We start from the raw sequence: 15,173 nt of genomic DNA, 5'->3' as shown, positions 1-15,173 counted from the left end.
CGAGTAAAATACTACAGTGTACAAAATACAGCTTTGTGTTACAAGCAATTGTGCTAATAAATGGAAAGCATAAGTGGCTTTGACGACTACAGTGAAAAAGAAAAAAACAAAAACAAGTGAGCTGTAAAGCGTGTAATATGTGGGACGGTAATCAGCACGTTGGCTGTTCAGAGGTCAAGTCGGCATAATCTGGGAAAGCCTATGCCCAGCCAGTCACCACAAAAAAATAATTCGTTTCACCGACGACTACTACAGTATCCTACGACTGTAAGTATAGGCGTGATATTTCATCCAGGATCCAATTCAGTTCATAAAATGAGACATTTTTGGATGCAGTTCTTTCCAAGTGTGGCGTCATGTGGTCACTGTTAGAATGGCGTTATGCAGGAGGGTCTTTCATAGTGCTGTATTCCGGCATTTTTCTTCGTTTGGGTGTCTTAATCGGGCCCAAAGTTCGGGAAGGCTCAAAGACGTTGGAAAGGGGTATAGCTCCACCATTAGGAGAAGAAATGTACAAATCATTGTTGAGGTGATCTTCCAGAGAATAGTCTGTAAAAAGGAACAATTCTCCACATACATAAGACGTCTAACAACATCAACATGCAAATACAGTAACATGCCAGTAGTGCAGCCTGAGGAGAGGCCACTCGAACCGAGGGGAGGCATTTGAGACATCAGACGACGCATAATAGGACCAATAAAAATAACAAACCATCAGATCTTGTTATTACTATTAATCTAACTATCGTGGCGTGCAAAGTGGTTCAAGGTAACGATTTAATGTGACAGCACAAAACGGTAAACATGACTTTCAAAGGGTGCTATTGTGTATAAAACTTATAGAACGTAGGGTTGCTCAACTCAAAAGTTGGATATTAAGATAGGAAAACAGTGCTTAAAATTTTTTGTTTAAAAAAAACAAAAACAGACGAAGTATCAACATAACCAGTACAAACTATGCCAGCGTTCAAAAATGTTTCAAATATTTCAATGAAACATCGAAATTAAAGTATTTTTTTGTGTTATAATGACAACATAGCTACGGAACAGCGCAGTTTCAACACTGGACATTTTTTTTAAATTACATTTTATTATTTTTTATTGTTTCCCCAAAGTAACACACGCTGTTATACCATTACCCGTCAGTAACAGTAAAAACATCTGATTTTTAGAAAATTTTCGACAGCGACAGTCCTAAAAATCAGCAAAATATGACAGAACAAAGGCCGCATTTGCAGGAGCCATGGTTGAACGTAACTCATTTTTGCAAATGCGCTGGAAAAACATATATTTTTAAATGTCTTACACAGCTGATACTGTATATAGCAATAAAAGCCCCTGGAAGCGGTATTTTGTAGAAAATTTGCGTTGTTGCACAGACAGTATAGGCCCACAAGTTGTAGCATGTCTTCTGTTGCTTTACAGTTCTTTTCTGACATTTGACGAACGTTGAAGTGGCATATGTGATGCTGAACCATTGGTTCGTATCAACATGACCCAAATTACATACAACACTAAAACATGGCAGATGAAGCAACAAGTTCGACAGCGCACAACACCGCAAAATTGCTAACACCCGTATGCTGTCAATACAAACGAAGAAGAAGCGCCGTAAAAATGAATGTTTTACACCCGTCTGCTTACCCCCAACAACAGCCGCACTTGAACAGAAATGCTAAAATAAGAAACCAAAAACTAAAGAAGTTTATCTCTGGACATACAAACGATGCAAAAATGACAACTTGTGCTGGCTGAAAGTCCAATTAACAGCTTGCCTGACAAATTATTACCAATACGTTGAAGAGAAGTTGAAACTACTCGTTAATAATGGCTGGCAACAAACTTGTATCAGCAGCACATCAGAAAACGTAGAAAATCTTGAAAAAAAACCATCATTTTGAAGTGTAGCAATTTACGAATAAGATACTAAATGACTAGCTCCACTGGCGCTTAACCGTCACAGATAGAACATTTTGTTTAGAGATTTCGATTTTCAAAGTTTGTGGGCGTTGAATATTGCCAGTAGAAAGGAACTGATTGTTAAAAGAGCACAGCTTGGGTCTGCGTTAGCTGTTAGATGGGGCGGCAGTGTTGTCGACTTTCCCAGACAGTAAAACCGTCATTTTTAAAAACGACGGATTTTGCTGTCTGGGGCGCAGCATTAAACCTGAATCAGCACGCAATTTGACACGAACACAGCTGGAAAACTTTGTTAGTTTCATAATGATTTGTAGACGTCAACATACGTTGAACAGGTTTTATTCGCTTCGAAGCAGCCACATTTTCCGCTTCGTTATGATCTATTATGCGCAAGAAACCTTTAAGGAGGCGTGTATCGTGTCATGACCATACTAGTACTAGGTGGCCATGATCGTGTTTAGGGATTACAGCAGTAGAGTTTTTTTTTTTTGTAAAATAGATGCACAAAGTTGGTGAACTTTCTTTTGCGTGAAAGCATTGTAAAGCTGTATGATAATCGCACTTACAAGAAACCTCAATAAGAAATATTTTATATTTGTTGATGCTTCAACATGGGTCAAAATGAGGTTAATATCTGCATTAACAGGACCTTACAATGCCGATATCAATGTTAGCAGACTAGTCTTTCCAATGGCGTAAGTAATTGTGCAATAAAAGTGCTTTAATCCGGGCCCATTGTATGTAATATTTGAACAAATCTCGATCCAGACAATTTTTCGGACAGGAGACACCAAGTCGGTACTTAAGCAAGACCATGAAACTGATGCGTGGCATAAGAAATAAAGCTTTTTGATCAACGTCAAACAACACAAAAAAACATTTACTGAAAGTGGTTGGTAGAGATGGTCGCTATACACTACATTTGATAAGACTAAGCTACGTACAATTCGTTATGATGATTATTATGTCATAACAAAAGCGTTGTGGTTTTACTTTACCTTTCTTGTCAAGCCTGGACGTGTTATGGTGAACAGTGCTTGTACGTATGAGGTGGTTCACCCGGCTGGATTCAGCTTGACTGGTCTATAGAAAAACACGTACAACTGAGCAATGCGTAAACTACAAAAGCATAAATTATACTGTGCCAGACTGCCTGCTGACAGTGTGTGATAATAGTTGGTCCACCATTGAAAATCAACTTTGAATAGTTTCATTACCTGATTAATATATGGAAATTGTTGCTGAATTTGTTCGTTGTTATGAGGTAAAGAGACAGGCATGACCTTTTTGAGGGTTTTGGATGAATGCTGGCTACTTTTTGAAGGGGAAATTTGCTGCGTTTCGTTTGCCCTGTTAAAATTGATGAATACTTATGTACTCGTACGGAACAAGAACTTATACAAATTTACATTTTATTCTGATTGGCATTGAGAGTGTTGGGCAGCTAAGATGCTTATTGAAAATATATAAACATTTTAAGATCCCAGCAAGCAAATCAGGCTTTTTTACACTGACCTTGTAAAAAAAACGTTTGACTTTCTAGCTGAGATTGAAGCCGTGCTGCATTGAAAACCGCCAATTTAAGAAAGTTTTTCATCACATAACGTTGCGAGTTGTGACAACAAATACAAACCTTCTATCCCAGAATGCGATATGCTGCTTCACTATCCCGCTGTTTTGGAAGCTAACCCGATCTTCCGCTCCGTTGCTCACCTTTGTGCAATTACGTATTTCATTGTCAAAATCGATCAATCAAACAATGTGACAAACGGTTACTGTTAAAATTATTTGTAATAAACCAAAAGGTTTGATTGGTGTAAATTCGTTTTCACAAATCTGTTTCGGTTTGGTCATTTCGTGACAGGATAGAAATGTAGCCTGCCATGCCGCTTTTTTATTCCTATTGCTATGTGGTCAGAAGTTAATTCGATTGGTGTTTAACAGGAAAAGATACTATAAATTTTGATTACACCACATTTGAAACCATTTAATCGTTTTTTTGATTCACCTTATTCTTGCGACTTTTCTTTTTCTTTTTGGACAGAATGCTCTGCAATGCGTTTTTGCTGGTCGACGCTCCGGTGTCTCTCCATGACGTTTCGCTACACAGAACACCAAAAAGCGTGGAAATAACTAAGACTTAGCTAGGTCGAATCCTTACATGTTGTTTTTATTGTAAGTTAATGTGGTTCGAGTTATGATCACTACACCCGCAAATCAAAAACATTACGACCGAGCATTAATCAGCAAGTGGGATAATACCCTATTGTTTATTTTGACTTTCGCTAAACTCACGAATCGTACTAATACAAAACTCACCCATTTTCATGAATCAAAGAAGTGTCATCGTGCAGCTGATGCAACCTGGAGTAGGCACGAGCGACAACATTACTGATATTTTGATTTGCTCGTTCATCGTTGGTTTCAAAGTCGGTTTTTCGATCTAAAGAAAAAATGTAGCAGCTTAAAATTAAGCCATGGCCTGCTTAAGGATACGGCCTCACTCACTGCCGTTTAGCTGATCGTAAAGCAGTGCATCATAAAAAGTATCGCACAATGCTTCTCACCGTAATAACTGCTCTTTGCTCTTCTGTCTCGGCCTTTCGGCGTTTTGGGCAAAGTGTTGCTCTGGCCAAACGAACTCCCCACAACGTACGTGGAAGCCAGCTCGGTGATGTCAGAGTGCTGTTGCACGTGATGGCTGACTCCCTCTGTCACCGTTGACATGGAAGGCTGAGGGAGGATTGTGTTCATCTGATCGTTACCATGGTGACGGTGCTTTTTTCCACTTCCGGTGCTCGACGACGACCGATTAGATTCGAGGGACTCGTTTCGTTGCAATTCTAACGCAAAACAACGTTGAAAATCAATTTATGCTGTTGTAGAAGTGCTTCATAGGGATACAAGCTCGAGACTACAGAAGAACATTTAACCCCGTAGGAAAATGAACTTAGAAATTGTTGCCAACAGTTTTAGCCAACATGTTACACTAAGACTCTGAGCAACTAATATTACACTTTACAAGCACTTTTACCAAACTATATTTTCTTTTAAATTGATCTTCATACGTGTTAATTATTTTATAAACCAATAGAAAAATAGTAACACGTGGTTGAAATCGTAGCAAGCAGCAATGCATTCACTCTATAACATAACAATTTTTAATAAAAGTGTTCTAAGACACAATGGCTATTGGCTAAAACTAAGTCACAAAAGCAAAACGTAATTTTAAGTTTATCTCAGTTGATATTAACTTACTGGATCGTTTCGTCTTTTCAGGCTCGACCTTTTTCCGGAGAAAACTTGATTTTATTCGTTTCAATTCTTTTTTGTAATCGGGAAATTCAGAAAACTGGTGCTGAAACAAAACCACAATGAACCATTCAATAAGCTTATCGCAATAAGGTTCCTGACGCGTGTTCGTAATCTCACAATACGTAGCTTTCTGTAGATAGAATGAAACTATTTTTCTTTCAAGAGAGGCATCGTCCCAAAGTTAGTTACACAGTTTTACGCCTTTTGTTCCCCGTACTGCGGGGGTTAGACGTTAGAAAATTTAGATCCGGCTTGATGGCGGCTTTTCACGCATTCCTATTTTGAACGTTGACCGCCACAAGGTTCCTCTTTCGAAGGTCGCTCCGCACGTTATCACATTACCTCGTCTTTGGTCGTCCACGTGGATTACGCCTTGTTACTGCCCGCGACTGAACCTTCTTAGGCCAGGAGTCCTCTTCCATTTGTTGCACGTGGCCGCACCAGCGGAATATCCTCTACTTTACGACTTCTATTTGGTGGATGCCAAGCCTTCTTAATTCTTCACTTAATACTCTGTCCGCCAGTTGCTTTGAGCATATCAATCTCACTACAGCGTTGTTGTTATGGTTCAAGCGCTTGATATTCTCCGTTGTGATTGGCCACGTCTCACTGGCATAAAGCATTACGCTTCTGACACACATGTCCTCTAATTAGGAAGGAGATACTGATGCTTGCCAAAATGGGAAGTAACTCTCGGAAATTCTTCCAATCGGACATGATCGCCCCGTTAGCTCAGTGATTACGCTCCCGGCTCAAGATCACGCGGCGCTGATTCGACTCTCTGAGTGTGCGCGTGAGCAACGCATTTCAGGACTGCTCTCCATTCAGCGGCACCAAGTGAATGGAAATGGAATAATTCCTTGGCAACAACGCTACAACAATCGAAAACTTCACTCTGCCAATCTCGGTAACCGGCCCTGCGTCAAGAGCCTCCACAAGTATGCGAGACTATCAGGAATATATAACCTATCAAGGCTTTGTCAGTTCGAGGATAAAGATTCAAAACCAAACCAATGATTCTAGCTGTGACAGCGTCGCTACACCCTACCTGACTGACTAACCATATCGTTAAGATAGCAGAAGGTATTAACGCATTCATACTGGTCTTCACCGAACTTCAAGTGCGTTATGGCATCTTCTAAACGAAGGGTTTCACCACAACATCTCTTGCATATATAGTTGGGATTCTATTTAAGCTTGCCACTAACACCAGAGCACTTATGATGAACCCAACTTTTGCAGATGGTGCAGAATATTGAATTACTCCCAACGCCTCGTCCACACACACCGCATGGGAATTTTCCGCTTCAGACAGCTAACATTACAATTTCTAGGCTATGTATTGAAGGACATTGATTTTTTCATGTTAGCACAAAGTCTATATGACTCCAGACCGATATTCCAAGCAATAAATGTTTACTTCAGCTCCAAAAGTGAGTCACCAACTATAGCTAGATCATTAACGTAAAGCAATTCATAGGGCATCCTGAGCGAAACTCACCACGAGGTAGAACTTCCATTAAAATCACAAATAACAAAGGGCTTAAAACTGACCCATGGTGCACTCCAACCGTGACATCAACTTAGGGCTATGACTACCATTTCTTCGGACGCAACAAAGTAAATGCACAAAATTAGGTTACTTCAGGCGTTCCGACTCAGCACGTTAAGCTACTGATCAACCAGCAATGAAACTGAACAAAATCTCAACAAGTCGTTTTAAAACCATTAATGTGGTCAATCACCTTTTTACTGCCGCTGTTTTCAACTGGAATGGACGTCATGAAGCTTTTGACACTGTTTATCACACCTTTTGTGGTATTCTCAGCATGGGTCGGATATTCAGATCCAGGAGTATCTCTTGGGGTAACTTCTTGGTCTTCCTTGCCTAGTTTATCCTTGATGAAACCCTTCGATTTGGGAATATTCGATGACTTAAAATCCTATATAAAACGACAAGTACCACTTCTAGACAAAGAGGCACTGCAACGATTCTTGCTAAAGATGCCCATTGTATAACATTTACAGATTAAACTAATGTATCAATTGAGTAAAGTTGTCAAGACAAAAATAGAAAAAATTACAATATAAACACGAGAAATAATATTTCTGTTACGGTATGTGTCACTAGACACGGACATGGAGGAAATAAACAAGCAGACATAAAAGGCAATTGGGTTTTATCTACACATATATTAAGGAGTGGGAAAAGTTTTGTTGAATAGAACGTTGTTGTCTGTTTACCACACATTTGCACTTACTTTTACTGTTTGCTGAATAGATTTGCTATCTGAAGTTAAGGTTTTCATTCTATCCAGGCTTCCTACAAAAGAAAACAAATCAAGACAATCTGCTGGTTGTTGTGACAGGTTCCTCACTCCTTCAGTACTATGCAAAAAAATCAATGAAAATGTGCTTACCTCTGAAGTTGATGGTTGGTATGTGTAAAGTTGACGAAATTGCTTTTTTCAAAGAACTTCCTTCGACAGGTGATGGTGATTTTTTACCCTTTAATTTAAAATCTTTCCCTGCATTTGCTGGATCCTCATCAGATGTTGCTAAAACGTTGTCACTTGGCGAAAGGAGAAAATTATTGTCTCTGCTGGAAGAAGAGTCCGAATTCAGGGATAACTGCAGCTTGTCCATCTCGTGGTGCGCAAGGGACGATTTACAATTGCGAAATAAGTTTTCTTTATTTTCATGCTTTTTCTTGTCACTTGTCTTGCTAGTCTTATGGCTTTTTGCAGCAACTTCGTTATGCAATGGCGCATTTTTTTCGACGTTTTTCTTCAAAAACCAAGTTGAATTTTCCTCTTCCGAACCGGGTAGCGACGGAGAAAAACTTCTGAAAGAGATTTTACGCCCGAGATTTCCTTCTGCAATAATTATTTCTGTCGTGTCAGGAGGAGTATTCTCATGAGAGCGTTTAAACTTCGATTCCTCTCGAAAAGAATGACTTGGTGTTGTGTTATGGGAATTGGGAGTGATAGACAGTGCTGCCCATTTGATTTTACTTGACTCCGAACTGGCGTTACCAGCAGAAGAATCATTTCCAGGACTAGAGTATTCAAGGCTCAAGGATTTGTCGCACACCGAAGGATTGTTTTCAGACAAAAGAAACACATCGGACTCTTCTTCTCGAGAAGAATTGTTTTGCGAGTTTTTTTCTTTGGGAGAAATGATGGAGTCTAGCTCTCCCGCACCAGACTTTGCTTTTATGTCACCTTGAGCTTTCAGAAAATGCAGAAATTGACTTCTTTTTTTCTGCTTTTTATTTTCATTCGCTGAAACCGATTTTGATTTCTTCTTTTGAACGTTTTTCAATTGGTAAGTAAGCAAGTTGACATTGGACGGAACTTGAGAGATGTCGTAATATTCTAACTCCTTTTCCGAAGGATTGTTTTTGTTTTTTCCAGTATCATCTGCGCAAACAATGGCCACTTAGTGTAAAATTTCCAAGTCATTGGCAACAATAGGCAGCGCTAAATGCGATATGTTATAGAATTACATGGTTGAAATGCGCCACACAGTATCCAATTCATTTTACTCACAAACCATCACCTTCAATTGACGCTTGATCGGAAGGCTTCGTTGCTTCTCGAAATGCGTCCAAATTTTTATCTTTCAATCTTTCCACCTGCATGGGCGTAATGCAGCAGAAAAGACATTAAATAAACTTAAGGTGGAAAAGTCAACAAATCAACAATAGCTCGCTTAATATTTAGATGTATAGAAATAATGAATATGTTCTTGCAAGGCAAAAAAAGGTGGTCCTGTGATTTCAAGTTTACAGATCTTATTTTGATACTGCAGTCTGCAATTGTGAAGTTTTTAAAAACATAATTATTATTTTATATGTCTCCTTCTTTACAAATTAACACGTACTTTAAAGGGTAGACGTTAATATCTTAAAATTGTTTCAAACATTTTTTTCACTATAATTATTATTTTTGGTAAAAGTTTTTGGTAGGGTTTCTTCGAGATTGGAATTGAGTTCATTCACAGATATTAGGCGAATCAAAAGTAGAAAGTGAGATAGTTTTATAAGAAGTGGAAGTAGTTTTATGAGTTGAACACCAAATCAACAATGGAAATGTTATTGATTAAATCCAAAACCAGAGGTTGATACATCAAACAATAACGAAATTCTTTGCAAGAATAATTCGAAACGAAATTAACACAAAGGAATTTTACCTTGAAACAAAATTAATTTAGTTTAGTTTCAAAATTTTTTTGTTATGAATACTTATAATTCAGAATAGGAATTGATAATTCATCGAAGAAGAATTGTAAATTTTAGTGAGCTTTCTGCATTTCGAAATACGAGTGCGTTTAATGTTTGTTACCAGTTGACAAAAAAACGAAATTGCTTTTGTTTCGAAACGAAACCAACGCAATAGATTTTGTGTTAAAAACAAAACAAATTATTTTTTTTTCGAACAGCTCTACAATGTCTGCAGTGAAAGAAAACACAACTGACATAGCGTTCTAAGACAAATCTGCTTTAAACCTGCAATTTCCATTTCTATTATATTGAACACGCTTGTGTAGTGGTGTTTGTAGGCCCACTCATTGTATTATAAATCAGTAGTTGTTCCCTTATTCAGTGTAAGAAAAAATGTTGGGAAGCGATGATTTGATTATTTTCATTGTTTCACAAGTCTTGCGGACAGAGGTTTTAAATTAAGCTTTCCAGTGACTTACTTGAAATGCTGGATGCTCAAGACATTGGGCAGTAGTGTAGCGCTTGTCAGGGTCCATGATCAACGCGCTCGACATAAAATCGAGCATGATGCTGTTTATTACTCCGCAGTAATGCCTTTCCAGGGTAATCGGTGTGCCGACTACAGGAAACTAAAAATTATAAAACAACAAGCAAAGTCAGGAAAGCGATGGAAAAATCCCACAAGGAAAACGCTGCGAGACAATTGAAGTCTGGAGCGGTGAATTTGCGTGAGAACATTCGGACATGGTCGTTGATTTTTTATTCGAAAGCGTCTTCAGACAATGAGAAAATCAAAGTTAACTTTAAAAAATTACATTGATCTTTTAATCCATCTCGCATAGTATAGTACGAATCAATATATAAAAGACATTGTTTGCTAAATAGGATGGCGATGAAAATTTACCGCCGGAAAACGCAATATCAACATACAGTAGCTTACGATTACATCTCTACAAAACCTAAACCAATCTAAACAAACTCTAGCGACCAGATTTACACGCATTGGTTCGAGCTTCATACTTAACACAACCAAAATTCAAAGGATACACTACGAATGTCTAACTTTATTATGACAAACATAGCTAATCAACACAATAATGGATGGAATAGTTCACAAACAACAACAACATTTCAAAAAGCGGAAACTTCTGTCTGTCAATCTCGACGACCGGGCCAGCGTCAGTGATTCAAGCATGCGGAATTGCCAGGATTAAGCTCGCAAAGAAGCTTTTCCACATTCGAGGATAAAGATTTCCACAATCCATACCTTCAAGCCTTTGAACCGATGAGTGGTGAATAAGGCTTTCATCTGATTAGGCGGCGGCGTGCCCAGCATTCTCTGTATGGTGAAAAGTTGATCTATCTCGCTGTCGCCAGGAAAAAGGGGGTGGCCATCGCTTAATTCACCCAGTATGCAGCCGATAGACCACACGTCAACGCCTTTGTCATATTTTAACCTGTTCAAAAATTTTAAAGCACAATATATTGATAAAAAACACAAAAAGCTTTTGCTTTTAAAAAATGGTAGAATTGTTTGCATTGTTCGCGTGTCGGTTTCATAAACAAGATATTTAATTGTTTGTACATCTGATGTCGTATAAATTATTCACAAACATTAAAGAAATTTCTAAATATTTCAAAGTTACGCTAGGCTAAGAAAATCCTCATACAAACGCAAAACAGACGCCTAAGTAAGGTTATCGATTAAACTGTTAATACATAATTCAGGATTAACAGATCTTCAGCATAATCCTTTCATTGTCTTTAATTCAAATGAACAGCTTGGCTTGATTGCATTAGAAAACCTACGACACCAAGTACACGACGCAGCGTGTGAATCAGCAATGAAACTAAAGTTATGTACGACCTACGTCATGCATTTGACACGAGTTGCGTGCTTGTCAATGGTATGTGACCTCTAAGAAACCTACGCCGAATTATAAATAATAATGTTAGCCAACTGAAGGAGCTCTGTATACTGTAATTAAGGTATTAATGAAATAGTACCCCAATAGAAGTTCCGGTGACCGGTACCACCTTGTGGCAACATAGTCAGTGTATGCTGAGCTACGATTGGACAGCGAAACAGGCCTGGCAAATCCGAAATCACACAGCTTCAGCACACCTTCACTGCCTATTAGCAAGTTCTCCGGCTTGATATCGCGATGGATAATGTTGTTAGCGTGACACCAGTGAACAGCTTTCAACAGTTGGTAAATGTAACTTCTGCACAAATTAAACATGGAAATATGGGAAATCGTACTAAAGTCAACTGAAGTAATAAAATACAAAGAATCTATATTAACAAACCTATATTGACAATGACGTTATTTCTTGAATCAGATGATCAAAGTGAAAGCTGTAATTTCCAACAGACACAAAAAATGACAAACCACAACATTAAAACCACTTTAAAATATAGTTAATTTGCTCATCTATGCCATTTGAAGTTATCACAGCATACTGACCTTGTACGCCGAAGCATCAGTATAACTTTACAAGTTCGTTACGCCTTGCACAAATAACTTAAGAGAGAACTATTTATATAGCATTGATATACAAAGACGGTCAAACATAGTAAGTTTTTTATCCAATGCGTTAAGAATTTTTGCGGTTAACTGTTAGCTAAGTTTCCACCAATTCAAATAAAAGTAAAAAACAATACAAATACAAAGGTTCATAAAATACAACAGTAAAACTTTTGTAATAATATTTGAAATAAGAAATAAGGCGCATAGCAATTGCAAAATGGCGTTTTTTTGTGTAGTGCAATGAAAGCGACAAAACTTAAAAAGTTGGCTCAGTTAAACCAACTGCTGCAATGTTTTAACGTGCTCTTGCACAATACCAGCGTTGTTACCTCGCTTTCTCAGGCGTGACGCCATTCGGCTTTTCTTCTAAAAGCTCAAGCATGTTCTAAAAAACAAGAAAATTAATGACGTGGACGTGAATGCCTCAGAATCAATCAAACCAGGCCAAATCTTTGATTTAAACTGAAATGGAACCCAAACCAGTGAATGAAAACTATGACAAACAGCAGTGCCGTTGATACGCAATCGTAAAAACATAAAAACATTTGAAAGTTCAAAACTTGTAGCAAACCTTAAAAAATATCATTCTGGTCATGCATATGGAGAAACCAGTAAATTTGTATTGCAATTGACATAGTTGAGAAAAAATCCGATATTTTGCACTAGCTTGTGGTTACAACTCAGGTTTATATCATTACCTTTTCTACGTATTCAAACACCAGAAATAATTTTCCTCGTCGACGAAATGCTTCTTTTAATTCCACGATGTTTTCCTGTTTCAATGACTTGAGCATTTTTAACTCCCGCAATGTCGTACGTTGGACATCTTCGCTGTCTGAAGTGTTAGCATAGATTGAACTTTTCTTTACCATAAAGTTATATCATTGACGCTGTCGCTTTATTCAGGTAAACCACCGCTAACAAAACGTAACTATTGTCAACAAAACGTAACTACCGTCAACAAAACGTAACTACAGTCAACAAAACGTAACAATTGCAATAAGCTCTATACAACAAAAGCGCAAAAGATAACGTTACCAATGAACAGATGGAGATATTAACTTCTATTTTCAATGTAAAAAGAATGGTATTGCTCTTTCAATAGAAACTTTTGGCAGTAATTAGTTTAACTAACACATAAAACAACAAAGTAATGCAGTAATTTGCAGACCTTAAACGTAAATTAGTTCAAATGAAAGGCCAATGGTTCAAAATGTAAAGTAGTTTAGTAATTCACTGAGCGTAGCCTACCGTACAAAATTAATAAAGATAAAAAACATTTCTGTGAAATGAACAAAACTCTCGTACAAAGGTATTTCATCAGTGGTCTGAGTAACAGGCCTGTCATACTTGACATCCCACAACAACTATCAAAGCGTACTTCATCTTAGTCAAGTACCAATATTTAAAATCTAATACTCAAATACTGCTGGAAGCAATGTTGAGCCAGACTTAGGTGGTCTTTTACACAGGAGCTGACTTTGTAAACAAAGACATTTAGTGTAAAATGGTTTCAAAGTAGTATCACTAGCAAGGGTGGTTACAGACATTGTATTAGTACGCTGATTCGCAGTATCCAGTAATAATAAAATAAAATTTTATGTTTTAAATGAAATAAACCTTCTTTGTCCTTGAACTTTTTCACGGCAACCAATTGTTGAGTTTCCTAAAAATGTTAAAAGCTGTTACACTTCAAATTATGTAGACTACTTTGATAACATAGCGGTTTAATAAAAACTTCTAGTCACGTTTTCAACGCGTGTAAGAATAAAACCTTTGTAGCAGAGATAAACACAGAACAAAAAAGTTAAAAATAACGGTAAAGCTATGACTTTCTTTGTTGTAGTTTTAGAATATGCAGTTTTGATTTTTAAACACATTGGAAAAGTAGCACACTAAAAGGCTTAAGATAAGCATGTGTGATCAAAAGACCTTTAAGAAACAAATACACAAAAGGAAGCCACAATATTATGTAAACTCAGTTGTGGGCCCGTTGAAACAATAGAAACAAGCGAAATTAGGAGTCAAGCAGCATACAAAGCCAATGAACCATTAACCAGTATATTTCTCTCAAAAGAACATAGTTCACATTCTTACTTATGCTTGCTAACCACAGAATTGTTTATAGCCTAACATTTTAACGTTGCAAATAAAAATTAATGAAAACGGATTTTTTAAAGAGCTTATGAAGATTTCGTTTGTCAATATCAATAAAGAAAAACAATAAAACAACAATAAAATAAATAATAAAATCAATAAAAAACAAACCTTGTGTCGACATTTGAGCACAACTCCATATGCACCTACGATATGAAAAAAGAAATAACATTAAGGAAATTAATAATTCACTTTGGAATGCTGTGATTTGATTTCTCTTAAAGCCACGCTACAGCTAATGATCAAAGCCAACCAAACTCTGTGATATACAAAACATATGAAAGTTGGTAATAGTTAGTGAATAATAATCGTTGAAAACAGCATTATTTGCAGGATTAAACAAACAATTAAATCAGTTGTGTATTTACAAAATTATGCATAAAAAGTGAATACCTTCTCCAACAATTCCAAGAACATCGTATTTGTTCATTGAATGTTTTTCAAGATCAAAGAAAAACATTTACAGAAGAGCAAAGGACTGACCAGCAAACAGTTTCTGCATTTACAACACTACACCTTATTTCTTCATTTTAACCATACTATGTAACATCTGGAAAAAAATTACAATTACAGCTATGTGGGAGTCAAAGCAATGTCTCAAAACATCAAACAATTAAGTGGGAGTTCTGGTAAGTTAAGTTCTAAGTTTTTATGAACACTGAAGAATCATTGGCTTTGAAACTACTACTTGATCATTATATCATAACAAGCCCTTGTTGGTTGCTTGGTCTGAATTCTTATCCTCGAATTGATAAACCCTCTGATAAGTTTTTTCCATCAGTTTTATACACCTATTAGTAGAGGCTTTGAACTACTGAAATATGTAAGACTGATGAAATATTTCATCAACTAGGTGCTGCTGAATGAAGAGCAGTTTTTAAAATGTTGTTGCTGGAACGCACACCCTTAGAGCTGAACCAGCACCACTTGAACCTGAGGCTTTTTTGTGTACAAAGTCGAACACCCAACTGAGTTACCGGAGCAAACTTTTTCATCAAATCACGCTGAAATTGGAAACTTTAACA

The 15,173-nt window shown here is 37.3% G+C and overlaps 1 protein-coding gene across 2 annotated transcripts; it reads right to left on the bottom strand.

Moving 5' to 3' along the window:
• Position 1: 1 nt before the first annotated feature.
• Positions 2–14,690, bottom strand: LOC145779403 (uncharacterized). 2 transcript variants are annotated; one of them, XM_082590981.1, is made up of 20 exons: positions 14,542–14,690; positions 14,260–14,294; positions 13,612–13,657; positions 12,690–12,826; positions 12,321–12,376; positions 11,468–11,686; positions 10,728–10,917; positions 9,940–10,089; positions 8,797–8,872; positions 7,656–8,657; positions 7,497–7,558; positions 6,981–7,178; positions 5,179–5,278; positions 4,488–4,763; positions 4,240–4,363; positions 3,929–4,022; positions 3,554–3,633; positions 3,138–3,270; positions 2,919–3,003; positions 2–549 (listed from the first exon to the last, which is right to left on the bottom strand). In XM_082590981.1, exons 1-20 carry the CDS (start codon positions 14,606–14,608, stop codon positions 380–382), a joined length of 3,300 nt encoding a protein of 1,099 aa, XP_082447107.1. In that variant the 5' UTR covers positions 14,609–14,690; the 3' UTR covers positions 2–379. The 2 variants fall into 2 exon arrangements, with proteins under 2 accessions (XP_082447107.1, XP_082447109.1); XM_082590983.1 differs by having other exon boundaries at positions 6,981–7,145.
• Positions 14,691–15,173: the final 483 nt, after the last annotated feature.

The sequence above is a fragment of the Aplidium turbinatum genome, chromosome 11 (genome assembly GCF_918807975.1).
Source record: "Aplidium turbinatum chromosome 11, kaAplTurb1.1, whole genome shotgun sequence".
NCBI lineage: Eukaryota > Metazoa > Chordata > Ascidiacea > Aplousobranchia > Polyclinidae > Aplidium > Aplidium turbinatum.
Note: the sequence above shows the minus strand (reverse complement) of the source record. Positions and strands in the feature narration are given on the sequence as shown.